This window comes from Phyllostomus hastatus, unplaced genomic scaffold (assembly GCF_019186645.2).
Source record: "Phyllostomus hastatus isolate PE091 unplaced genomic scaffold, TTU_PhHast_1.1 phas_contig_1162, whole genome shotgun sequence".
Classification (NCBI taxonomy): domain Eukaryota; kingdom Metazoa; phylum Chordata; class Mammalia; order Chiroptera; family Phyllostomidae; genus Phyllostomus; species Phyllostomus hastatus.
The window spans coordinates 4,761,905-4,789,175 of record NW_025333537.1 but is presented as its reverse complement, the minus strand read 5'-3'; the positions used below and the strand labels follow the sequence as shown (position 1 = coordinate 4,789,175).

Sequence of the window (27,271 nt, the reverse complement as noted above, 5' to 3'; positions counted from 1 at the left end):
TCTTAAAATACACAGAAAAGTTAAAACTCAAAATTATAGTGACTCTAGTTGACACATAGCTAATTAAAAAACCCAATAAGGTATATTTTAAAAATAATGCTATTTTAGAAGTTAGACTGAAGAATAGGTCCAAAATTTTAACCTACTTTAAATATAATATGATCCTAACAGTATAATCTTTGCTTTGTACCCTGAATTTTTTTTGCCCTTTTGAAAAGAGTTTTTGGTTTTCCATAGCAGCTTCATAACAGAGATCACCAACACTAAGTCATGTAAGAGAGCACATGATGGGGAAAATTGTAGGCGCACAGGGATACCCATTTCAAGTACACTGGAAAATGAATTTTAAAATTGTTTATTCTTTTGTATAAAAGAAGTTCCAAACTCTGAAGACAACTTAAATAATAAAGCCATTTTAAAGTGGGGGAATGTGACTTGAGAAGTAAGTATGAACAAATTAAACTATCAACTTCACTGGATATACTGTCTGCTGGTTCTTGTGCCCCTTTAAGTAGCAGTCCCTTTGAAAATGACTATCCTTGGCTCCCAGAGTTTCTGAACTAAACACATTTGAAGATTAATAGTGGAAAAGGTCAGTTTGCTATTTTATGCAGTTAGGCGCCTATGAAGATTATTTACAAATAATGAGAGGGCCATCTTCTTTGATGCTTAGGAATGATTTTAGGAACAATTATCATGTTCTACTTTATCAAGACCAACTAAGCAATATGACTTGGTTATAATTTATCTTGAAAGCATTATCATCCAGGAATAAACAAACTAGCTCTTTGAGATACCGATATGATCGGGGACCAGCTTTAAGCAAATCTCTGTTAACCTGGTAAATTGACAATGTTCTTTCCTCACGAGAAGTAAAACTTCAGATGGAAAAACAAGCTGTAATATTTGCCCCAAATGTTTAGTCAAAAAGAATTGAACTTACATACAATACAGTGAAGTGTGTAAAGCAGGAGGCACAAATTTTTTACTATTATACTATGGACAAGATGTTTGACTTTTATTTAGAAGTTTTTCCTTAAGTGTCTGAATAGTTATGACTCTAAAATTAAGATTTACAGTATAGCCACCTGTTTATGGGTTCTAGCTTAACTTGAAATTAATCCTGGAAATCACTCCTCCGAATTCTGTGAAGTTTTGGGTATACCTTTGTCACACTGCTCATCACACCTACTTGTCTGCCTAGGCACAAACTTGTGGGATTTGGGGAGACAGTAAATGTGGCCTGAAGAGTCTCAGTCACCCTAGCACCTAGCACAGTGCTTGAAACTTAGTAGGAATTCAGTCGATGTTTGCGGAATAAATAAGCTCAAGGATGTAGGTCTGAGACACGAGGGTAAGGGCACCTTCTCTTACATTATGTAACAGAATTCAAATCTGCGTTTCACAAAAACCAGCCCCTCTGACACACACACACAGGCACCCCTTTCCGTGGGGGCAGTGGGGGGTCTACAGTTGGATCTCATCCGGTGATGAGGATCCCTTTTATAGATCCTACCACTGTTCATGCCATGGAGAAAGGACCAGCAAAACCACCATCTCTTTTGCTTTGCTCATTTCAAAATTATTCAATGATTGCCTAAGCAGGTGTAACTGGCAAAACTTAAAGAGTATCAAACCCGCAACCCGCGGGCCTCATGTGGCCCAGGATGGCTATGAGTGCGGCCCAACACAAAATCGTAAACTTACTTAAAACCTGATGAGATTTTTTTGTTTTGTTTTAGTTAGTGTTTGTGTATTTAATGTGTGGCCCAGGACAACACTTCTTCTTCTAGTGTGGCCCAGAGAGGCCGAAAGGTTGGACACCCCTGGGACTAGAGGAGGAGAAGATAAAAAGGATACTTTAACCTGGAAGCATAGCCATTAGGGACAGAAAATGACTAGCAGAACACTGAGAATAAAGATATTTCTATGGACAGGGGGACTGCAGAACTGCTCTGTTTAAGAAACATTACCTTCGTACGTTAATTTACTTTTACTTTGCCCAATGCGAGTTGAAGAGTCAAATAACCCGCCCCGCTCTTCAGCAAAAATAATAGGAAAGGCCACTGAAGCAAGTGAAAATTAAACTAGAACATCCTATCCCCTCAAGGACATTTCTTTTTTTTTTTTTTCCTCCCCAAAGTTGGTGAAAGCTGTTCTTTTTTCAAAGAAGAAAAAAATGACTAATAGTAGGAGCCAAGTCAAGCTTTAGGAGTTAGGATAGAATAATTTTTAAAAACAATTGCTAAAAGGGGGCCACCATGATGAGAGTCCTTTAGGGACATCTCAGATAACAAATAAGTGAAGAAATAATTTTAATATATGAAAGTCTAATGATTTATATAATAGACGGCGGCAGCAGGGTAAAAGAACTAATTTTAGACTTCAACAGAATAAAGTATACCTTTTAGTTGACAAATTAAGAAAATAGACTTTGTTGCTTAGGATGACATTACAATCTGTTTTCTACTGCTATATAGGCAATGATTTTAAGGAGGAGTGCAGAGGCTCAGAAGCAGGCTAGGTGAGAGCAAAAAAAATGTGATCTGGATTAAAAGTCTGCGCTGAAATCATTTGTGAATAATCAAGAATTGGGGTGCAGAGTTGTGTCCTATAAAAGTTCCCTAAAACATTTACTGAGTACGTACTATGTGACGAGACACTGTGCTAGGCAGCAGGTGATGTGAGATGTCGAGACACTACCCATGCAAAGAAATGTGATATTCTAGTTGTTGGAAAAAGCTGTGTGGCAACACCAGTAAGGGGAAAATAAATAAGTGCTTAAAGTTTATTTTGTCAGAATATACTTTTAGATTTATCAAATCATTCTTGCTCAAAAGGAAGATTAGATTAGGATCCCTTCAGGGCTTGGGAAGGACCAGAGTAGAGGCAAAGGTTGGACAGAAAGAAGTAACCTGAAATTCTGATGTCAAAGGAAATTTTTCAGTGTCCCACTTTACATTTTTGGGGCTTGATCTGTGATAGAACTGTCCTGATAAAATCAGGGCATCTTTATTCTGGGTGCAGAGCAGTTAATTGCAAGTCACTAGCTCTTACTAGTTATACGTGTCCTTTAAAAGTTTACTTCCTATATAAAATGGTAATCTGTTCCATATCTATGATTTCAATAATTTAGGGTATGTCTGCTTGACTGCAACAATCTGGAGGTGCAAGAAATTTCCCACCCTTATTATTTTTATCCTCACCCATGGAAATTTTTTTCAGAGAGAGGGGGAGAGAGAGAGAGAGGGAGAGAGAGAGAGAGACTGGGAACTGAACCCACGACTATTTGGTCGACTGGACAACACTGCAACCCATTGAGCCATGGCGGCCAATACCCCACCCTTAATCTTGTATGTTCGTATTTATTAAGCGTGTTCTTGTTGTCTAGAGTATTATTATTGGAGAAACTATTTAAGTCTTCCAAACCATCAAGATAATAATTAATATTATTTAACCCTTTTAATCCATTATATTCAATGAACCAACATAGCATGATGTTTAATATCTGGTAATTAACTCATTCTCTGTGGGTTTTTTAATTCATTCATTCCATAATTATTTACTGAGCGGCTATGCTGTGCCAGGCACTGTCATAGGTGTTGAAATACAGTGCAGAGCAAAGGAGGCAGAGTTTTTGTCCTAATAAAATCTACATTTTACTCATAAAATAGTAAACTAATTCAAAATGTAATTTTAGATAGCAACAAGTATTAAACAGAATATAAAATAGGACAACGAAATAATGGGTAGAACATTGTTTATAATATGACAATTTAGTGATATATAGGCTTTTCTAAAATTCTGGACCTGGACCCATACAAAAGTGATAAATGTTTTGTACAACAATATTGAATGCTTTCTTTCTAAAATTATCTTTGTGGTCGCAAATGATGACAGACTCAGAAATGCACCACATCCTTTAAGATAAGACATGCTGCCGGCAGTGGTCTTTGGCTGTCATTTCTTTTAGGAACTGCCTTGGCTGTAGAGGGCAGCCTTGCTCAAGTTCACAACCTTCCCAGCTCGCTCACATTCACTGACTGATCTAGTATGGGTGTCCTGGCCCGACTCTAAGGACCAGTTTCGCTCCAGAGCTCACTGGAAGGTTGGTTGAGGCTGCCACTGGGCCTACATCTCAGTTCAACTTTGCCCTCTTATCAATGTTGCTTCTTTCTCTTCCCTTCATGGGTATTCAACCCAAAGGAAACTCATAATAATAATAATAATAATAATAATAATAATAATAATAACCTGCTGCAATAAATCATCTCAACTCTGCTTCCTAGAGAATCCAACCCACATACACATACTCCTTATAACTACCTACTGTAATATATCGTATTTACCATCCCATCTGCATGGAGAAGAAGAGACTGATCAGGGCAGTAACTTTTAGAAAAACAAAAACAGAAACAAAAATCCAACCTTCCTGCAAGTGAAATCGTAAGTGGAATTCAAATACATAATGTAAGAAATGAAACAGACCTTGTCCTGGGTGAGGCGTGGGGCAGGCCTGCTCCTGAGGTACCTCTAAAAACAGGTTGAGGGTCACATTAGAGATTTGCCTCTTTAATTATTACAAGAATAGAAGCACAGAATTTTAGAGCTCGAAGGGATCTCTGAAATCATGCTGAACTCCTAATTTTACACAGGGAGTAACTGAGGTTTGTGCCTTGTCCAAATCAGTGGCAGACAGAACTATGAGCTAGTTTCCTCATTCCTGTGAGTCCATTATATGAAGAGTTTCCATCGAGACTTTAAGATCCTATTTAATTTATGTTAAGTAGAAAACTTTTTGGAATTCAAGTCAACCAACAATATAACTATCAAAATATATTTTGTTTGTATTGTGTTTGAAGATGATATTTTTAAGCACAGGCATACCATATTTAACATTAAGTTTTCACGTATAATGTTTTTATAGTTTGCTTATATTTTTTCCTCTTTTTGTTGTCATAAAACACATATAAACGTGCCATGTGAATCATTTTTGAACAGACAGTTCAGTACACTGTACAGAAACTCTGTACCCACTAAACAACAGCTCCCCACTTCTCCCCTCTCCCTGGCCACCACCATTGTCCTTTCTGTCTCGATGATTCTGACTACTCTAAGTACTTTATATGTAGAGGTGCAATCATACAGTATTTGTGTTTTTGTGACTAGCATATTTCACTTAGCATAATGTCCCCATGATTCATCTATGTTGGAACATACATCAGAATTTTCTTCCTTTTTAAAGCCAAAGAATATTCCGTAGTATGTATAGACCACATTTTGCTTATCCAATCATTCACTGATGGACACTTGGGTTGATCATGCATTTTAGCTATTGTGAGCAATGCTATTACGAACATGGATGTACAGATATTTCTCTGAGACCCTGCTTTTAGTTCTTTTGGTATATACCCAGAAGTGGAATCGCTGGATCATATGGCATTTCTATTTTCAGTTCTTTTAAAAAAAACTTCTGTACTGTTTTCCACAGCAGCTGTATCATTTTAAATTCCTACCTACAGTGCACAAGGGTTCCAATTTTCCCACATCCTGGTTAACACTTGTTATTTTCTTTTTTGATAGTAGACATCCTAATGGGTGTGAGGTGGTATCTCAATGTATGTTTTGATTTCCATTTCCCTAATGATTAGTGTGTTGGGAATCTTTTCATGTGTTTATTGGTTATCTGTATATCGTCTTCAGAGAATGTCTATTTAAGTCCTTCGCTCATGTTTGATTTGGGTTGTTAACTTTTGGTCGTTGAATTTTAGGAGTGTTCTATATAGTTTGGATATTCATTCCTTATTAGATATGCATATATTTTATATGCAAATATTATAAATGCAAAATATTAGATGTATAAATATTATTTACAAACATTTTCTCCCATTCTGTGGCTTGCCTTTTGACTCTGTTGATAGTCTTTTGATTAGCCTGCTTATATCTTAAAGTTAATTTATTCCAAGTTTTTTTTGCAAAAGTTTTTCAATTTTCTTCCAGCACATTTCTTCTATCTCATAACAAAAAAGAAATACACTATATAACTTAAATTCTTCCCTACAAACAATTTTTCTGTGGATCAAATACAACTACCTTGTACTTCTTAAGAGTTTGCACCAGGGAGGGAAAAAAAAAGTATTGAGAGACCCATATCATCACAAGAAGGCTCTCTACCAGCATGTCAAAATTAAAGTGAAAACCCTGGCTAAATCTGAGACCAGGGTCATCTTTCTTGCTGATTTTTGCAGTAGTATCTTTCTTCTAATTCTGGGTTCCCATTTGAGAAGTCCTGGGGTAAAAAGATCCAACAGAACGTCTCTTCTTTTGCTATCTATACCCATGGAGCCCCAGAGGGAACAGAAAGGAAAGCCAGATGTCAGCATCCACGAAAGCTCCTTCCAAAAGAGAGCCTTGCAAAACCTTTTCTACCCTTCAAATATGTATATGATCACTTGCCTGTATTCAAAGAAGGCCAGCTGGCAACGCTGAACTCTGCGCATTTCTGCATCCAACTGATATCACTTCTTTCCACGGCTTTCTGATAATCTGGGTCCTTGCTGTCTCTCTGGTCTCAATTGACTGTGTACACAGCTCACCAAACTCTAACCTCTCTGACCTTTCCCCTCTTCCTGAACATACACATTTCTTTTAGTCTCAGGTACTTTGAGCACGTTGCTTGCTGATTCATGCCCATCTCTCACCCCAAGTTAGCTAACTTCCACTTGTCTTTAAAGTTTTATCTTGAATGTCACTTTATTGGGTAGGCTTTCCACAATTGCCTGCTAGATTAAATCTTCTTTTTACCCAGAGAAAGTTTCATAATTACATGATATAGTTTTTAGTATGATTATTTGCTTAATCTTCCCTACGGATAATAAATGCCATGAAAACACCATGTCTGTTTTATTTCTCTGAATCCACAGGCCTACCATAGTTCCTGGCACATAACAGAGGTCCCCCCACTAGTATTAGTTGAATAAATAATATGTTAACCAGTTCGGAAAATAAATATGTAAACTTCCACTGTTCACAACCAGGGACCAATATATTTTCTCCTGCCCTTCATCCTTACCTGTTAAATTTTCTTTTCTTCTCAAGTAAATTGCACAACCAACAGAAGTCTAAGTGAAAGAAATTCTATTCTTCAACATGCTCTCTCACTGGAATTAGAATGTGATCACTGCCATTTATTAAAATAAGTACAAACACACCTCAAATATGCCCAATAAGGACAAAATTATGAGGGATTTGTTTTCTATAATTCAATTTTATGAATTTCTTACCTATGGTCACCCCAAGACACTTTGGGGAATTCCCTCAAAAAATTATTGATAATTCTGCAAAACACTTATCTTACAGAAATTGCTTTGAAAGGAGCTTAAATTTTTTTCATCAAGTATTTCAATTTATGAACCATGATAGACTTGTAAGAAACGAGGATATTTAATTGGAAAAATAAAGTAAAAAAAAAAAACACCCCAAAACCAGAATCATTCATTCAAAAGTCAGAATACTTAAGGTAACAGAGCCAGTCTTGGAAGAATTAGAAACAGTAAAATCAAGATTCAACAGGAAAGAGTAGAAAGTGTTTCTAAAATGGTACCTTGGGAATATACATTGAGACACTCTGAAAAAGCATATTTCTAAAAGGGCACACCCAAAGAGTTTTACTCGGGAAGCTTTTAAGGTCTTGAGCAGCAATTTTCAACCAGTATGCCGCAAGAATTTTTAAAAGGTACAGTAAGTAACTATTTAGTTGGGGGCACCAACTTCTATTCCCTTAGACTATCAAATAGAAAAATGACAGCAGCCAACACAATAGCCATCTGGTGTGAATGAATCAAAATAATTCTGCCCTGGCCAGCATTGGCTCAGTTGGTTGGGTATTGTCCCACAGAGAGAAAGGTCGTAGGTTCAATTCCTGGTCAGGGCACATTCCTGGGTTGTGGGCTAGGTCCTCAGTTAGGGTGTTTGGTTGGGGTGGGTGCGAGAGGCAACCGGTGGTTGTTTTTATTCCTTTCTTTCATAGTCCCTTGCCCTCTCTCTAAAAATAAATCAATAAAATCCGCCCCCCCCCAATTGTACCTATTTTTGTCAGATTGGCAAAAGATATATTTTTTGGTGTGCTTCAGAATTTTAGCGATTAGTTTATACGTGCCATGACATGAAAAAGGGTGAAAATTGCTGCTCAGCAGTATTAAGGTTATTGATTTAGAGAAGGCCTTACTGGTTTATTTGACTTGGAGATTTATGGATTTTTACAATTTTAACTTATTGGTAGCAGTAGACATCAGAGGAACAAGAGAAGATCAAGCAACAGGCACAGATGTGGGTTATACAGTCCTTCATTCCTTTTTTACTGTAAGAGAGCTTACCTAGTGCTAGGTTTAGTCCCACATTTCAGGTGTAAAAAGGTAACTAAGTGACCCGAGCTGGCTTCACTGTGACTGACAAAGGCTAGAGCTCTGAAGGGGACGGCGAAACCTACCTTCCTGTGTACAATGGAGGAACTGGAATTGACTGTGCTTTCGTTATCATGTGTCATCGCAAGTTCAGTGCTGCTCTCGTCCAGGACCTCCTGCATGCTGTTCACACTGCTGCTCTGGCTGCCTGTGCTCACGGACACGCTTGGGATAGAGTGGTTGCTGCCCAGGCTGTCCATTTCCCTGCGCAGGCTGGTTCCATGTTCGCTGTCCTATAAAAATGGGACACTTGGGTTAAAAAAAAATGACTGCAGATAAAGCTCCAATCCATTGACTAAGCTATGAAACACACTCAATTTTGCAGTGCCAGGTTGCTTTTCTGACAAATCTGCAGATAAACTGTTTCTGCAGTGGCTCCACTACTACCCCACCACTTTCGGACATCCCAGATTCCCTTCGGTGCCTTCCCCAGGGGCCATTCTGGACGTGAGTCACGTGGCTCCGAACACTGCTATCCCAGGGCTTTCCCCTGTCATATGCAACTGTCGGCTTATTGTATTGCTCTTTGGGAAGCAGAATCAGGCCAGGTTTGTGAGAGACCTTCAAGAACATCAAGGGGCTAGAGAAAGACTGCCGGCGATTGGGCAGCTGACCTCTAGGCTATCTGCAAACACGGCAGTGGTCACTTGAAACTAAAATACAGTAAAAAGAGTTTTCAGAGATTTGACAAGTAATACACTCCTTTGCAAGTCATTATTGAGTAACTTCATATCTAATCAGGAATATTAATTCTACTGTCCTGGATAGGTAATTATATTCTGCCTCCCTTAAGCAATTCTGTCAGTGCTCACCTCTGTAATCTTATTAAATATATCTGTTAAATAATACTGTTATTCATTACTACTCGTCTAAAGACTACTATTTGAGAAGTGGTAAAATAATCAGAACATATAATTTATCCATCACAGTGGGATATCTTTTGATATAAGATTAAATAATATAATTAAAGCAACTTAGTCCCAAATAAACCTTATTTTCAAAAACTCATATGTACATATATAACTTCAAAGAATTGTTACTTGGCAATATAAGGAACCACTAGCATAGGTAATTGGGGTATTTTAAAGTGTTAGACAATACATTATATTTTTAATAGATTTATTTTCCCAATTAAAGGGGATCATTTGTATATGTGCAATCAAGAGACTTTATAGTCCAATTCAGCTTTCTAAATCTCATTTTTGTAATTATTAATAAAATAATCTTGTTTTATTTTCTTTTATATAAAAAAGCTAAAATAACATTCATCATTCTTTTCCTCCTTTTTATCTAGTTTTAGATAGGCTAATCTGTGCTCAAACACTCTTGTTCCTATCCTAAGCACTTCCTGAAATCCCACTTCTTTAACTGTATCTCTTTCCTGCATCTTTGAAAGCTGGCTCCTTCCCCCTGGCATATAACCCTGAAGAGGCCTGCCCATATTTATATACCTCTCTACACACTGCCCTTTGTCACTTTTCCTTCTTAGCCAAATTTATGAATCTTAAAATAACAAACTTTAGCTATCTCTGTTTTTTCACTTCCCATTTATTCTAAAACCCACAGTAATCTTACCATTCATCCTAACTATTCCTGTAAAACTGCTTTTTCTAAGGTCATCGAGAACGCCCCCCTTATAAAGAAAGCACTTCACATTTCTTCTCTGGTCTAACCTGACCCCTTGGCAGCGTCTGATGGTATTGGCTGCTCCCTCCTCGAAACTGTGTACTCTCTTAACATCTGCAGTGCCTTTACCTCCTAGGTCTCCCTTTCCTTGCATGGCATTCTCATTCCGCAATCAACTCCTTGGTTCGTGATCATTTTAGTGTTCTTGACTCCCAACCAACTACCCTTGACTCCGACCTCTTTCCTACGTTCTGGATTTGTATATTCCAACCAATTGCTAGACATCGTTCAGGTGTCCCAACTGTTATTACACTTGCCCCAACCCATCCTTTTCAAGTTATTTGAAAGAGAAACCAGGAAGTCTTCTCTCCTTTGAAAACTCCATCCGTGTCCTATGTCAGTGGCATATAATGCTAGGACCTTAAACTGCACAGGCCCCAAACTGAAATCATCTTAAACCGACTCTTTTTCCTTGGTTCTTTTTCTGTTCTTGGTATTGACACACTGTAGCTGAAGCACTGCATTATCGAATCTCCCTCTACAGTGGTTCTCAAAAGAGTTCCTTTTACCCCCATTCCCACTGACACTGCCCTTTTTACCTCTTGCATAGACTAGTCGCCACCCACCAAATCCATCTTCTGTTTTGCTGCTAGGATAATCTTTCTAAAGCATAGCATTTTCCTGAGTCTACCATGCCCTCTGCCCTTCTGTCAAAAACCACTCACATCATGTCCTCCTTCTAACTTCCACTAATCCCCACTGGGCACCCCTGCATGGTAATACACCTCCATAGCATGTATCATATTTTGTTTTATATGAGTTATTTCACGAATGTTTCTTTTGCAATTCTGTGTGTTTCTTAAGGCAGGGAGCATCCATTACACTTCTATCCCCCGAAGTGTTTTTTACAGTGCCTGGTCCAGAGCTTCACACAGGAGGCACTCGGTAAGTGCCTGCTAAAGTAAACTGAACCTACTTCTTCATCCTCCTGGGACTCATTCAAGGGTCCGTTCCGTGTCTCTTGGAAAAGGATTTTTTTCATTTTTCGGTATTGTAGGTTATCTAGTTCACGAACAGCGTCTTTTGTCCTCTGTATGAGGTCAATTAGGACACGCAGTGGCTGGTCTCGTCGGACAAAGTCATGCTAACAGAAGGGGGAGAAAATAACAAAAACCGATCGTGACAAACATACTCTTAGGTGCAAGATACAGATACAGTAGTAAAGAGACATAAAACAGTTGTATGGATTTTTCAGAATTATCAAGATAATGATTTTCATATCATGTAGCTTCTCATATTGTATAAATCTCATAATGAAATAACTAAAATGCTTTTCTACTTCAAGCCCCATTTTGTGGACCTTGTCCTAGAGTTTACATGAGAACTCGAGAGGTTTACCTTATCTTTCAAGTAATGACGATGAGACTATAATTAGAAGCTGAGTGGTTTACAACTTTCAAATCGAAACTATATAGTAAAGCAGAAGCAATGCAGAGTACAGAAGACTCCTGTCATAATCTGCCTTAATTCTCCTCCTCAACTTACACTATGGTTGTGTATATTTTGTTTTCTATGCCTGTGGTCATATACAGCGTATGACTAAAAATGTGAGAGCTGTTAAATTCGGAGGTCAGAATTCTGGCAACTTCATCTTCCCTGTAAAAAGTCACACAACCAGAAGAAAGGGAAAAGGGCCTCTGAGGAGGGACAATCTCTGCCCCAAAGTTCACAAACTTCTCTTGGTTAAGCGGCCCTCGCTTTCAATGTTGTCAATGATCTTTAACACATGTTCTGGTTTCCTTGTTTCTCAGCCCAGAGCAGGTTAGAAAGAGGGCATGAAAGAGGAAGGAAAGGATTGAGAACGGATAGAGATGGGGTTATGGGGTGTAAAAGAAGTGCCCTTTGAAAGTTCTCTGACAGCCTGACAGTACAGAAGGAAAGAAATTCCATGGCTAACACACAAACCATCAACTGAATGAAAATAAACAAAGGTTTGTGGGCCATTTGCCAAGAGGGGCAATGCCCCTATATAGTCGTTTTATACACCAAGAGTTGGAAAAACACTACTGTTTTTGAGCCATCGAGAAGTGGTGTTCATTATTACACTTCCTTAGAAGGCATGTATTTTGACAAAGAAAATGTCCAAAAGTGGGAGGAAGATGCTTTGTTTCTTAAAGGAAAAGGTTCAGTTATGTGAGAAATTCACTGATTTGTAGATTATTATTCAAAATTTAAAGATACTGGGAAAACGAGATAAATGTGGTGGACATTAGATGATGAAATGAATTTTACTTTTTTGTAAATTTAAAAAGATCCAAAAGAGGAACAGGACCATTGTGAGAGGAAAAAAAAAATCTACATGTCTTGTGGTTCTTTACCCTGACTTTGCTGTCAGGGAAACTGTGGCTTTCGCTCCCGCTTTTATAAAATATCTCTTCTTCTGCAAAGACTCCTTTCTGAAGATGAAATACTGTTCCCGGAAGTAAGTGTAAGCTTGCATATTTCAAGATGAGAACGAAAGGGAGAAAGGAAATTATTTTGCTACTCCAGTGCTTCCAAGTATACGAGAGCAGATCGGTTTCTAGTAAACTTGAAGCTATAACTCAGGTTCAAATCTGAAACTATATAACAGCAAAAGCAATGCAGAGTATACGACATTCTTGTTAGAATCGGCCTCAGTCCTCCCCCCAACCCTACATTGTCGTCGTGCGTGTTTGTTCCTGTTCCACATCTCACACTCCGCATCCAGCAATCCTGTCACTCTGCGTGCCTGTGTCTACTCATTTTTCCTGTAAATAATTTACCACCCCTGACATTATACCATCACCTATTGGTTTGCTTTTACTCTCCTTCATTAGAATTTAGGTTGCACGAGTGCAGGGGCTATCTTTTCCTTACGTACTTTTATGTTATTTTCAATGTTTAAAACAGGGCTTTCGCCCACAGCAGATAATCAGTAGGTATTTGTTGAATAAATGGAGGGCTCATTTGTGTTGGATCACCAAATCAAATAAAGACTATGTCCAATCAACTAAAATAAAGATCCGAACATTAACTGACAAAAAAGTTTTCTTCAGGTATGTCTTTAAATATCTTCTGCTCCACGTGCTTCGCTTTGTTCTTCGGGGATAATAGGCTGGCCTATGTGAGTTCTCCTTTGTCTCCTACATGTGCCATCTTCTCCATAATCATCTTTAGAATTTTTTTTCATTTGCCTTTAATGGTATTTCACTTCCCTAAGACTGCCTACCATGGGAAACATCCTAAATGGACTGGTTTATTGTATTAGCCTGTTGCTTATGATTTTTATCTGTTGTCTTAATTTTTCTCTTCCATTTCTTTCTTTACCTCTGCCCACTTGCTTTTTACATCCTTCTGTTGTCTATTGCCCTGCAATTCATCTTTGAATCCTTGTAGTATCTTCTTCTTTGAGGTCCCCCTCTTAATTTTAATACAGCTCGAATTTACTATTTTTTCCCTTTATGATCATGCTTTTCATGCCCTTTAAAAAATCTCTGCTGCCCTGGCTGGGTGGCTCAGTTGGTTGCAGCACCCTCCCGTGCACCAGAAGCTTGTGGGTATGATCCCCAGGTGGGGCACAGACCTAGGTTGTGGGTTTCATCCCTGGTTGGATGAAACATCGCATATGGGAGGCAGCTGATCGATGTTTCTCTCTCACTGATGTTTCTATCTCTTTCTCCCTTCCTCTCTCTAACATCAATAAAACATGTCCTTGGGTAAAAAATAAAAAAAAAAACACTTTGCTTACTACAAAGTGATAAAGATACTTGATCTTGTATTAGTGTTTTGCTCTGGCTGTCATTTTTCCCCTCTAGAAATGGGGAGCTGTTGCTAGGGCCCATAGTTCACATGGATACACATAGTTCATATCAAGAACATGTGATGGCTCCACATCAAATGAGAATTAGGCAGAGTGCTCTGCCTTGTTGCTTCTCTCGCCATATTCCTGTGGCCTGAGGCTCACGAGAAGAAAAAACTTACTTTTGGGGTAGAAAAATTAGTCCACTTTAGACCTGCCTCTTCAAGAACATTAAAAGCCAGAAAATGATAGAAAACTGTTTACAGAGTTCTAAGAAAAAGGAAATGGAAACCAAGAATTTTTGACCTAGCCAAAGTACTCTTCAACTACAAAGTTAGTTGACATTTTTAAGCATCACCAGTTTAGGCAATACAGTTCTTCAGTCTTTCTTAAACCAAACAAACGAGAGTTAAGAGATATGCATACAGAAAAAAGTTAAAGAAATCTAGACTACTTTGTGCCAAAGAAAATATTTACATTTTAAAAGATTCTCACATATTTCACTGATATAGATGGAACATACCATTTATGTATAAGTGTACAATAAAATGTAACATGAAAAGAGACGCTCAAAAATACGATGTTGAAATCAAGTGAATGCAGTTAACATGATACTCTTGTCACCAATGTGCCTGATGATTTGACAACAACCGAAGTGAAAATCTCGGAATTATTATTTTTGGCAGACTCTGCCCTGAAAGTTCATACAGATCTTAGTCATAGGAATATCACAATAATGACCAGAGCAAGGAGAAATATTTTTTGTCGTAAATCAAAAACAGGGTGGGTATAAGCAAAAGGAAAAGATGGCGAAAAACTATTCACAGGGAATGTATGTACAGCACATACATTGATACAGCCTTGCTATTTCTACGCCTACCTACTGTCTCTGGATGAATGACAAGGCATCACGTGCTAATACAGTTTGTCAGGATGAGCTATTGCAGGAATGATTTACTATATTTCACTACAACATGACTTTAAATCCCCCTCCTTAAATATAAATTTGAAAAATTATTTTATTGACCATGTCGCCCCAATAAAACAAACAAACAAACAAACAAACAAACAAACAATGGGAGAAGAAAGGAAAATTACCTGTAACAGTTCTGCTGATGTTGGCCTTTCCTGGGGTATTTTCTGTAAGCAGTAATCAACAAATCTCCTAAAAGAGTCTGTCCTATGTGTGCAAACACATCAAAAGAAAATAAATCAGGGTCTGTAGAACACATGGATTACTTAAAATAATTTTCATTTCAGGGAAAATTTTACATTTTAGATTTTTAAGAAAATATTTTTGGAATACAAGGAGAAATGTGAGCCATTTTCAAGTTTAGGGCATATAGAATTAATTCTTTTGGCTAATGAGTGTGAATGGTTCAAGTTAGTCAACACATAAACATATCAATATATAAGCAAGGTCAAATTATAAAATGTATCACAAAGTAAAAATAATACATTTACATGTAATAGTTTTATATACATTTTTCTCTCTAAAGACGATGACTTTCATAGGTCTTAGGCCTATATTCTTCATGACCAGTTGGTAACTCCTCCATCACCCACAACCTGTAACCAGGTACTCAAATTTGAAGCATCAAAGTCAGAGAATCTAGGAATATGTTTCCTGAATGAAAATAATTCCAGCCTTGAAAATTCCACTTTGTCCATTCTTCTTTAAAATTCTCCTTTTTCTAAAACTTTTTGTGGCCCAAATGTTTATTAGAATGTCACAATGTTCAGCAAGGAACGTTACATTTTTTAAATACATAGTGTAAGTTCTGTCTCAATATATTCAAATATACATATAATAAAAAATGACACCTGGAAAAATGATGACATCAGAGAGGGTACTTTATCTCTTTTTAGAAATGTTAAGAGCTGAGATGATCAATATAGGACTGGCATGACTTGAGAATAAGAGCTGTTAGGAAGGGGGCGGGGCATGTTTCCTGTAGAATTTCGGTTACTACACATGTTAAGAACACAATACAGGCCATAGCAAGGGCCGAAACAAAATGTGTGTGTGTGGACAGTTAATGCCACCGTCACTCTTTATAATGTATGGTGAAGAAATGGAATGCTTTCCAGGTCAGATATTTAAAATAAAATTTAATGGAAGTTCCAAATACATATGGTGATTATATTAGAGATTTAAAATTATAACGGAGTCTTACCATTCATTAGACTGTAATGTTGGGGAGTCATTCTGGGCAATGTGATATAAGGCACTCATTGCATTCATGTTAAAAAGAGGGGGCTTCCGTTCAGCTGAAAAGAAAAGAAACACAATAAAGCAGTTATTGAAAGAAATCAGGCAGACAGAAAAATAAGGAACTATGGGCAAAGCATTGCTGCTAAACCAATAGCTTGTTACTGTCATCAGGCCACATAATCCACTTATTTTAATTTCTTAGGACAGCCCAGAATAGCCATTCAAAAGAAGCTGCTGGTCATCTTAATGTACATTGGCAAAGCTCCTAATAGACCGATTTCAAGAAATTGAAAGAAAAATGTAATGTTTTTCACATATCTTCAAAAGGCTAGTCTTTGCCTATCTTCTCTTACTAGGTATGAACATCATGAACGGAAAAGGGCTGTGTGGAAAACCTGACAAGTTCAGGGGGCTATGTGGCAGGCCTGACAAGCTCACTGACCACACACACAAGTTAGCACACACAATGATGATCTGAGCGCACATTACTACCTGGGCGGGGCACGGTAGGTAGTCAGGTCTCAGGCTTACAGCTGCCTTAGTAAAAGGCTACTTGCCTTAAGTGAGCCCCATTGCCCTGGCTGGTGTGGCTCAGTGGACTGAGCACCAGCCTGCAAACTGGAAGGTCACATGCCTGGTTTGCAGGACAGGTCTCCATTTGTGAGCATGCGAGAGGTAACTGATACGTGTCTCTTGCTGCTTCTCTACCTATCTTCCTTACTCCCTCCCCCCTTTCCAAAAATAAATCAATAAAATCTTTTTTTTTTTTAAAGTGAGCCCTGTCAATTGTTCTTGTGAAACTAGGTTGCTATCACTGTCACAGGAGTAGGTGCACCAAAACTCTTCAGTGTTATACTACTGCCCCTACACCACCTTTATTTACTGTAAATGTTAAATATTAACCATCCTATAACCACCAATGTAAAAGAAGTATGCGTGTCTCCATTTTGCTTTTTATCCAATCCTAGAGATTTCCCTGCTTTGCTTTCTCTTGCCTCCTTAATCTACCACCCAAGGGATTTCATGTAACCTTCTTTATGTTTTCCCCTTTGATTCTAAATGTATAATAAGAACTGCCAAACTGCCATTCTCTGGAGCATTTTCTTGATCCATTGAGATTTTGCTTCTGGGCATGTCCTCAGTTTGGTTCTAATAAACTCATAAAATTTTTCTATAGGTTTGGATGTTCTTATGTTAACATCTTCATGTGTATGTGTTTTAATTTGAAAATGTGTATTCGTTGAAAAAATTCAGAAAGCACAGAAAAGTAAAGTAAAAAAAATTATAAAATGGAACATCTTAGACATCACTAACACAGTATGGGACATAGTCCAGTTCAAGAAACACTGAAGGATTATCCAGGCTAGAGAACGGTATGGGTGGGGGTGGAGGAAATGGGAAGGAGGAAGAGGAGAAGTAATAAACAAGGCTTGGTCCATCCCATTCTAAAGAGAAATCCAGTGAAGCAACTATGAATGGAAGATTCAGTCTACCCCAGCCCACCACGGTCTCTTCTTTGGAGTTCCGATAGCTCTCTTTTAGTTTACAGCTCATTTGACATGTGTTCACTGCTGCATTTACAGAAACACATTAATCTTTTCTTTTAAAGACAATCATAAGTTCTAAGAGCGAGAGCTTATAACTCAAATATTCTTATTGTTTATGCCCCGAGAATATGTATTAAGATTCTGTTCACATATTGGGTGCTCCATTTGTTGACCAAAGGAAAGAAACAAGGTTCTAGCTCTGAGTACAGTTAATTTTATGCTATTTATTAGTTAGTATGTCATAGGAGATAAATCACTATCTCATTCTGCCATGCTTATCCTAATGGATTCTTTATACAGTCCCAGTTTGTAATTCATAATCTGATCTCCGGTTTCATCAGAGCATCTTGGTTTTTAAGTAAAGATTCTTTTATTAAGCACTTTTAAAATGGTAAATTGCGCTTATTCTATGCAATTCTAAGAAACAGAACAAGAACTAAGAGCGGAACAAAGAAGACATTCTTATGCATGGAAGGAAGAACCAGTGAAAAGCTGGAGTGGTACAAAACAAAACACCCTTCTCCTAACTTGACATGAAAACTGTTGGGAGTAGTAAACTTGAAGTTATTGGCAGTGCTCAAGCAGAAGGCAACTTCACTTATTCATCTGTGATGCGTTGGAGGGGCCTCCTGCAGTCTCGACTGAATGATCCCTGATACCTTTGAAGGTATCTGTGATTCTACAAATATTTATTAACTTCTCAACAGGACAGTTTATACTCACTAAATAGCTACCAGTATTACAGGCACATGAACTGTTAACAAGTGGAAGCTGGAAAGTTGCAGTGAGGACACATGAATTTATATCTGTTTCTAATGCATAGAAGAAATTACTGGATTAGGTTTGTTTTATTTTTCAGGAGGTAGACTCTATAAAGTTTCTAGAGCTTGGCCTTCTGAAAACTTCAAGTATTTAAAGCCATGTGGAACGAGGAACAGATCATGTATCCATCAATGGCCTCCCATCGTTCTTAGGACAAAGGTCAGATCCTTAAACAGAGCCTATTGGCCTTTGCTAACCTGACCCTGGCAAGCTCTCGCTCTTCAGTCTGGGGAGCGATCTCCGCCCCCTCCCCCACCGCCATCTTTTGCCCCACTGAAGGGACCAAGCTCACAGCCTCTCACACAAGCTGCTTTCTCTGTCTGGACCCCTCTTTCACTTTCATCCCCTAAACTTTATCTGGTTAATTCTTGCCAAACCTTCAGGCTTTATCTTAAATACAATTTCATTTCTGCATTAATTCAATAAATATTTACTCCAGGCTCATTACATGCTTAAAATAACTAACTTCCTCAGGAAAGGCTTTCCTGACCTCTTAGACTAGGTCTCCCATTAGATTTTTGTCATTCCAAATTACATTTTCCTTTCTACCACTATCACGACCATAGTCAATTATTTGTGTAATTCTTTATATAACATGTGTCATCTTTGCTTAATTTCAGGAGGGCAGGGACAATGTCTTTTATGTTCATCTCTGCATTTCCAGAGCTGCACACAGGGCCTGGTAGTTATTTTCAGTGGCTAAAAATAACTATAAAGTGAGTAAATGAAGATAAGGCAAACTAAGGAAAGAAGAAACTTCATTAACAAAGGATCTTTGTGTGGCGTAATGTCACAAAGTGACTGAGAAGAGACTGATTTTGGGGGCTTACGTCAGATACTATGGGATGACTTCCTTCACTATCAGAAGGAGAGGAGCCCTCTCATTTACCGGCAAAAATATAAAATTCAAGCTGTTCAGAAGAACATTACATTGTACAGAAACTGCAGGAAAAGGGGACCAAAGAAAGGAGAAAACAGACATTTAGCAAGAGGAAGTGAACTGACAGGAAGAACTGCAAAACCCCGTGTGGTGTGGCTGAGATCCGAGGCAGGAATGAGGAGCACCTGTAAGGAACAGGTACTGTGTCCTAAATAAGACAGAAGATAGCTGACCACACGATGGTAGAATAAGTCTAATAGAGAGAAGCATGCGACTAGAGGTATTACCAACACAGCACAGCTCTATGGTCTGGGAAGCTTTTGCTAAATACTAGTTTCTGGGAAGCTCTCGCTAAATATTAATTTCAGATGGTCTCATGTAGGTTCAAGTCCCTTGCCAGATGCAGTACATAAATCCTCTGAGTCATGGTGACAGGACTCATTGCTAATCCAGAGTACTATAGAGCAAGGGTTGGCAAACGATAGGCCAAACTCACATAGCAGCCCATTTTCTTAAAATTCTATTGGAACACAGCCACACCCATGTTGCCTATGGCTGCTTTCATGCTTTGCAGCAGAGTTGAGTATCTATGATAGAAAAATGTGTGGCCTGCAAAACCTATATTTTCAAGTTATTAATTTAGGTCAAAGTTTGAGCAGATATGGCAGCTGATGTATGTGGTTTTTTATGATAGAAAAGATTACTACTAGAAAAATAGCTCATTACGGCTGGATGAATGAATTAACAATCATAATAGGAAGTGAGTCTCAAAAATACAATAAAACTCTTTACTCACCCATTTCAATACAGGTGATCCCAAGTGACCAAATATCAACTTTCCCATCATACTGGCCTTCGTCCATAGCTAAGATCACCTCTGGAGCCATCCTGCCAAACATAACATGCAAAAGCCAGGTTGTAAACTAAAAAGTAATCCGCCTAATAAAGTGACTCAATGTAATAACTGTTTTTGAGGGCACCATATAATTTTATCTGATAAAGAGATTACTTCCTTACACAAATCATTTGGGAAAAAACACTATTCAAAATGTAAATAACATATTTACTGATTTAGATGAAACAGTACATTATTTTCAATAAACCCTGGTTCCACTATTTCCCTATTTGATTTTCTGTAAGTAACTTAACCTTTCTGTTTATCAGTTTCTTCATCTATAAAAACGGAGAGAATCCTAGTAGCTACCTCAGAAGGATTTATAAAGGATTAATACGTATGAAACACTTAAACAAGTGAATTACTTTGAGAAACATGAAAAACATTTAAAGATATTATGACTTAAAAACAAGCAAACCGACAGACAGACAGACATGCTGTGGATGTTCCTTTGTTAGTTCATAATGGATTGCATTAGGAGGGCAGGGGTCCTATCAGCGTAATATTCTTTGTTCTCTATTAGTTGCTTAGTAAATGCTATTTCATAATGATGAAAACATTTCAAATAGCTGATATTTCTAGTAGGTAAGTAAATTTCCAGGGATATGTCATTCTCCAAGGTATAATAAAATTCCAATGTATCTATGAAGGGAAGGAAAGGAATCCTGAATGGAATGGGGTAAAACTGAGAACGGTAAGCCAGGCAAAGTACCAGAGAACACCACAAAGACAAGGACCTGGGCTTCTTTCATTGGACGACAGTGTTTACACTCATTGGCTAGAGGAGGTTAAAGAAGCTCCGTCCTTGCCTAGAGACTCTGCCTCAAGAGAAAAGTTGAAAAGAAACTTTATAAGTGGAATCTAAAACCTGAGCTTGGACAGTGTGTTGATAATCCTGCTCAGTTTACACACAGTGACATCAACCTTATTTGAACAATTTAAAGTCACTGGAAATTTTATACTAAGGGTGTTTCTTTTTGCTAGTGAGTTTTCTATCCTTCTCTAATAAAATCGCATTTTAAGAGACACGGTGAGACGCTGTCAAAACAAAACAAAACAAAACAAAACCTTGTTCGCATATGCATATTTTTAAAACCATGTCATGTTTTCTAATTGTACATACCAGTAAGGTGTGCCCACAAAGGAGTTGGCAGGAGAAGCCATGGAGGCAGATCCAAAATCAGCTAGTTTCACCTGACCTGGCTCTGTTAGGAGAATATTTCCTGCTTTAATATCCCTGTAGGAAAAAAAAAATAGGAGGGTGAGGAAATTACTTTTCAATTTTGATTATGGAATAAGGTCAGAGCATGCAATTAATAAGACAAAAAGTTTATTTTAAAAAACCTTGCTCAGATAGCCAGAAGGGCATTTAGTAATTACTGCATGTTGTAAGGGGGCCCAGATTCCTGGGTGTACTTATAGGTAGGTCATAGTAATTACACTAAAAGGTAGAGATTTCTTTAGAGAGAGGGAAGGCACTGAGAAAAAGGCAGACATGGCGGACAAGGAAACTTATTCAGTTGCTAAACTTACAAAATCATATTCTAAGGCACTAAATCCAGTCATCAACAGTATTGCTTGTACTGGGAAAATCGGTGCTGTTTGTAACTGCCTTTTTTTTTTTTCTTTTCCAAATTACATGATATTTTTTTTGGAGCCTAACAAACCTTCAATGACTCTATATGGACTACCTACCAATAAACCTCCTCTACACACATACCTTTTCTTTCTTGCCTGTGACCCTTTCTCTCTGCCTTAAATTGTAACTGCAACTCTAAGGCATTTGAGGGTACATGTTATATAGAAGGTGTTATTTTAAAAATAACACTGTACAGTAAAAAGAAGAGCCTGAAAGATCAAAACAAACAAGGATTAGGGGTTAGGAAATTGTACTTAATCTATTAGTGCAAAGAATCACAAATGGTTATTACTAAAGCTATTAGATATTTTATGCAGCAAAAAGATTTAAAAATATGATTTTAAAAATTCATTCTTCAGTATGATAATTTAAAATGAGAAGATGTGAATGTATTCCTTATTTTCTTTAAAAAAAGGGATGATGTACAATGAGTACTAGGAACCAAGAATTGCAAGTTGATGGGCAGTGAAAAGATAAAGCAGGGAGAATGAGGCAAATTTATGTCAAATTGAAAATGATAAGATTCAAATACTTCCAAAACGTTTCCAAAAATCTTCCCTTGAAAATTCAGTTTCTTTCCTCATGATGACATTAGGAATTGGCAGAGAGAACTAAAAAAAAGCATTATTTATTTTCTTACAATAAGAAAAAATCTTTTTTCTATTATCTTCAATTACAACATTGACTAACTATCCTCTCAAATCAAAATAATAAAATCTGAGACATAGATAGCATTTATTATTAAATAAAGAACATTCTTTAAAAGTTTTTTGGCTTTTTGACTTCTTTTACATATTAAAAAAGTTAAAGTATATATAATATAGAGTAACACATTAATGTGCAGATTAAGATAACAAAGGCACAAAAATTGAACTGTGGCTTTAATAGGAACAGGCAAAAATTATAAAGTTGGTATTCAGTAATGACATCTTGATACTAAAGAGACACATTTTTTAAAAGGTGTCAAGTCCATAGAAATTATGGCTCAATTTCTTTCATCAATATTTATTATACATGGTTAGGTTTATTCTTAGTCCTTATAAATAAGCCAAGTTCACAGCAGGAATTTTGGTTTGCCTATCTCGAGGAAGTTCTGCTTTTTTCATGCCAGTAACTTGTGATAGCTACTCTTATGTGATTAAAACAGAAGTAAAAGGGGAACCTATGACCTAATAGTTTCATATCTTCCTAGCAAATGCCAAAGTGTTTGTTTTTGAGTCACCTCAGATCCTTTAAACCTACCTCATTCCACTACTTTTGCACCATGTGTTGAAATAGCTAGAAGTTCTTTGCAGAGCAAGGGAAAGATTAGGAACAACATCTTTGTTTAGAAGTTAGAGGTGGGAAGTAGAGTGGGGTCGTAGCAGAAAAAAATATAAGGCAGGGGAAAGCCATGGATTAGGAGTCAGGAAACGTGAGTTTTAATCTTTATTACATAAATGCTATCAAACTATGGACAAGTTATTTAAATCTTTCTGAGTCCTGGTTCCTTCATCTGCCAAAATAAAGATAATAAAATAATATTATCCTAAATATCTATACAAATTACAGAAACAGAAGACATTTCAAAGTGATAAAACAGCATACCAGTTTATTTATGTAAGATAGATTTGTTATTTGTAATAGGAAGGGGAGAAGTGGAGCTAGGAAATAAATATATGCAAGGTAGGCTAATTTTCTTTCCTTTTCTTCTGGATGCAGTATCAAAAAAGGCTACTGAGCTGTTCTTCCAATTTCCCTGCAACACCCTCCCTGCAGAACAGTTACCTATAGGATAGAGATGATTTAAGTCTTTATGGATTTATGGTTGCAACCAAGAGATAGGAAATAAATTCTGGCAATTTTATTCCTTACATCCAGAAGTAGCAACAGTCTATATTTGCTTCCCATAAATCCGTAGGCATCCCAAAAACTGGAGCATGCACTAATTTTCAAGCTTCATTGAATAGATGGTCCTATAGCTGAAATGAGAATGTAACCGGTCTCTAGTCTTACCTATGAATCAATGCATGAGAATGTAGGTAGGCTAGCCCATGCAAGGCACCGTGAGTAATGGCGGCGATCTCTACTTCCTGAAGTGGTTTCTTATGAACTGAGGAAGGAAAAAAAATTTCAGGAGTAGATGATCAGTTTCATGTCTCTTTTTATCTTATACAGCTATACTAGATTGAATTATAGACTTTCTCAAATGACAAATTGGGAACATGTTCATCTAAATACATAGGATACATCTTTTCTATAGAATAGCAATAAATAACCAGATATCAGAAAACCCAAGAATAAAAACAAACTAACCCCTCTGAACAAAATAAAACAAAGCCTGATATTCATGGTAATGAATTGTTAATTTACTTGTCACTTGGAAGTCAATTGGCCAGGCCCAAATTTACCAGTCTCTTATGGATGTTTTAAACCCTGGGGTATTTTAGGTGGCATTATTCTCCTCTGCCAGGGAGAATATTATTATATTACTCCTCTAACTACCGGTATTCATTATTTGTGAAACCAGCTAATAAGCAATTTCTATACAAAGATCAAGGATAATATAAGAAAAGTTTTTAATGCAAATTTTTAACACCGTCTCTGGTTATAGCAGCATCCGTGGAGAACTGGGTCAGTGAAAATATTTGAAAGGATTAAATATCAACATTTAATTTAATACCATCTACCTCTCTTTCATACATAAAGATAAATTGATGTTTTGGGCTGCACATACTACATCCCATTAGCCGAACATTTTAGTAGTACTTACCCAGGATGGGCCATGAACTAAACAAAACAGAAGAAAGGCTGCTAATCATCGCTCAGATACTTTCAGTGACACTATAAAGTTTGCGTAGCTTATCCACACAACCCTTAAGTCTAAGTCATCATCCATTTAGTTTGTCCAAATTGCACTTTAATTTAAGAGTAGATAACATTCTGGCCAAGGTACCACAGAAAGGAAGGGGCAGTGTTTTGACTCTTACCTTCTAACAAGTCAGAGGCTGAGCCTAAGCAATACTCCATCACCAACTGTAAGAGATTAAAATCGTTTGCAGAACAATGAAGGTTGATGAGAAACCACATGACCAACCCAGGACTTAAGAATACTAGAAAAATAAATATTGTGACCTACCTCCTCTGGATTAAATTTTGGTCAACTGGCACTGATTGGCTTTTATCATTTGTTTTTGTTAGCTCCTACTTGGAACTGAAATTAATCTAAGATTATTTTAATCTAAGATCTAAGGGGACTGGGTATGGAAATACTGGAAATGGTCAAGCTGAGATCTCCATCTTATTTATTTACTACTAAATTCTACATCATCTTGTTTCAAAAAGGGATTTAAGGTGGCTTAGTATCCAATACAAATTAAATTTTATAACTTGGAATGTGGCAACCAAATACATAAGCCAGTAAAATCTATACTGGGAAATACAAATAAAATAAACAAATAATAAGTAGAAAATTCCTTATTTTCTCATTGAAAGAGTGCTAAACAAGAAAATATTGTTTAGTTTTGCATCAAGATCATGGCAACAAGATCATTTACTTATGCCTTCGTTAAAAAAATACGTATAGGTTAGAACTCAATCAGAGGATGTAGCCTCTAGCATCATTACATTAGGTTGAATTCCTGAGGTATGAGCTATTAAAATTTATACCTTAAAATAATTTGAAAATAATATTATTAAAATATTATTGATATTTATTGGGCTTGCAATCTTGAAAGCTTTTTTAAAAGAGGAAATGAGAAAACTCTTTCTTTACTTTTGTCTTTGATTTGTTTAGGTGTTGCAGACTACTAATTTGAGCCATTGTCAGAAGTGTGAGTGCTCAGTGACCGGTGTCCACATGCATACACAAGCACACGCACTCCTACAGATTATTTGGTTGTTCTAAAAAAACCAGATGCTCATTATAAAATAGAAATTTCCTATAATCACCTAGATATAACCAATATGAATATACTGATTTCTTCCATTAAAAAATTAGTATGAAAACATATATCTATATGTTATGTAAGTTGTGTTATCAAAAAACTCAGTAGATATGAGATATAGAAATATTAATATATAATCAATATTATACATCACATTTCTATTATACAATATATAATTATGTATAATATGTAACATACATGTACGTTGAATGTATTTTATATTTTTCTAAATTATTCCAGAAATAATGCAATGCAGGGTATATAATATATACAGGAATGTATGTCATATATAATATATTATATAATGACCAAGTTATATACTGATATATCTAAATTATTAAATTATATACAATATTAAATATATAAATATTTAAAAATTGTTGTATTACTGGAAACATTTAGAACAGTATGAGAAGCTTCAAAGTTTAAAGTTGAGAAACTTTATTATAGTTTTCTGCTTAACACTAAAAGTAAGCAAATTTATAAACGTTAATTTTATTTCTTATTATGAAATGAAAGATTCCACACAAGTGATTCTTATAATGAATAGCAGCCTTTTATGTGCACTGTTTTTTTTTAGCTTTATCAAGGTACAATTGAAAAACACTTTTTTTCTTTAATGAATTTTGATGGAAACATTTCTCAATTATATCATATACTTTTCTAATTTTTTTCTTTTTTTAAACATGAGAAAACCAATTTAATACAACGTGTAAGCATTTAAACAACTCCATACTTTATTACAAACATTCTTTTCCTTGTTATTCCATAACATAAGTGCACCAGAGCCATGGCTGGCTGTTTGCTCCTGACACTAAAGATCTCCAGTTGCTGCTTTTCCATGAGTCGGTCTGCATTCTAGCTTTCCCAGCTTCTTCCTGTGGTCAAATTAGCCTTGAGCTGTTTGTGTGTGTCTCCAGCAGCTGAGGTCCTAAAGCTATCAAATCTGCTGTAGACAGACACCAGGTGACCCAGCTTATTAGAGCTCTACGTAATCTAAGAATAAATAGGCTTCAAGTAAGAGGTGCAAGGATTTTTCTGAAGACTGGAACACAGAAGATTGAACACTTGATTTTGTAACACTCATTCTGCCGGCTCAAAATCCCTTTCTTGACTCCTTCAAGATAGTTGAGATTTCCAGAGAACTGATTTTGGGTAATAAGATACTCCTCCGATTAATTTATTCTCAGAACACAAACAATAGCTCTAGATATCTTAAGAGTTACCTGAACAGAAATGTTTAAGTATGATGTTTGATAGTCTATCTGGGAAGAAGTATTCAATTCCCTAAGTGGAGCTCATGTACAAGAAAAGGACATAGTCCATGGTAAGGACTCAACAAATGATAGTTAAATTGGAGTTTAATTTGGAATGTACAATCTGAATAAGTACAAAACACAAAGTTTCATGTACTAAACCGTGCCCAACAGAAACACGAT

At 36.8% G+C, this 27,271-nt stretch overlaps 1 protein-coding gene across 3 annotated transcripts in view; it reads right to left on the bottom strand.

Moving 5' to 3' along the window:
* The window catches only part of TAOK3 (TAO kinase 3), a 140,841-nt gene that overhangs the window by 35,152 nt on the left and 78,418 nt on the right, over positions 1-27,271 (bottom strand). For 2 of the 3 annotated variants that reach the window (XM_045842931.1, XM_045842938.1), the window contains exons 6-14: positions 24,876-24,921; positions 23,902-23,998; positions 21,391-21,504; positions 20,169-20,260; positions 16,086-16,179; positions 15,007-15,088; positions 11,065-11,232; positions 8,489-8,695; positions 4,489-4,533 (exon numbers count right to left, since the gene is read on the bottom strand). In XM_045842931.1, the coding sequence (XP_045698887.1) occupies positions 4,489-4,533; positions 8,489-8,695; positions 11,065-11,232; positions 15,007-15,088; positions 16,086-16,179; positions 20,169-20,260; positions 21,391-21,504; positions 23,902-23,998; positions 24,876-24,921 (945 nt within the window). The remainder of the gene's footprint in view (positions 1-4,488; positions 4,534-8,488; positions 8,696-11,064; positions 11,233-15,006; positions 15,089-16,085; positions 16,180-20,168; positions 20,261-21,390; positions 21,505-23,901; positions 23,999-24,875; positions 24,922-27,271) is intronic. The other variant, XM_045842948.1, reaches the window with a different exon arrangement.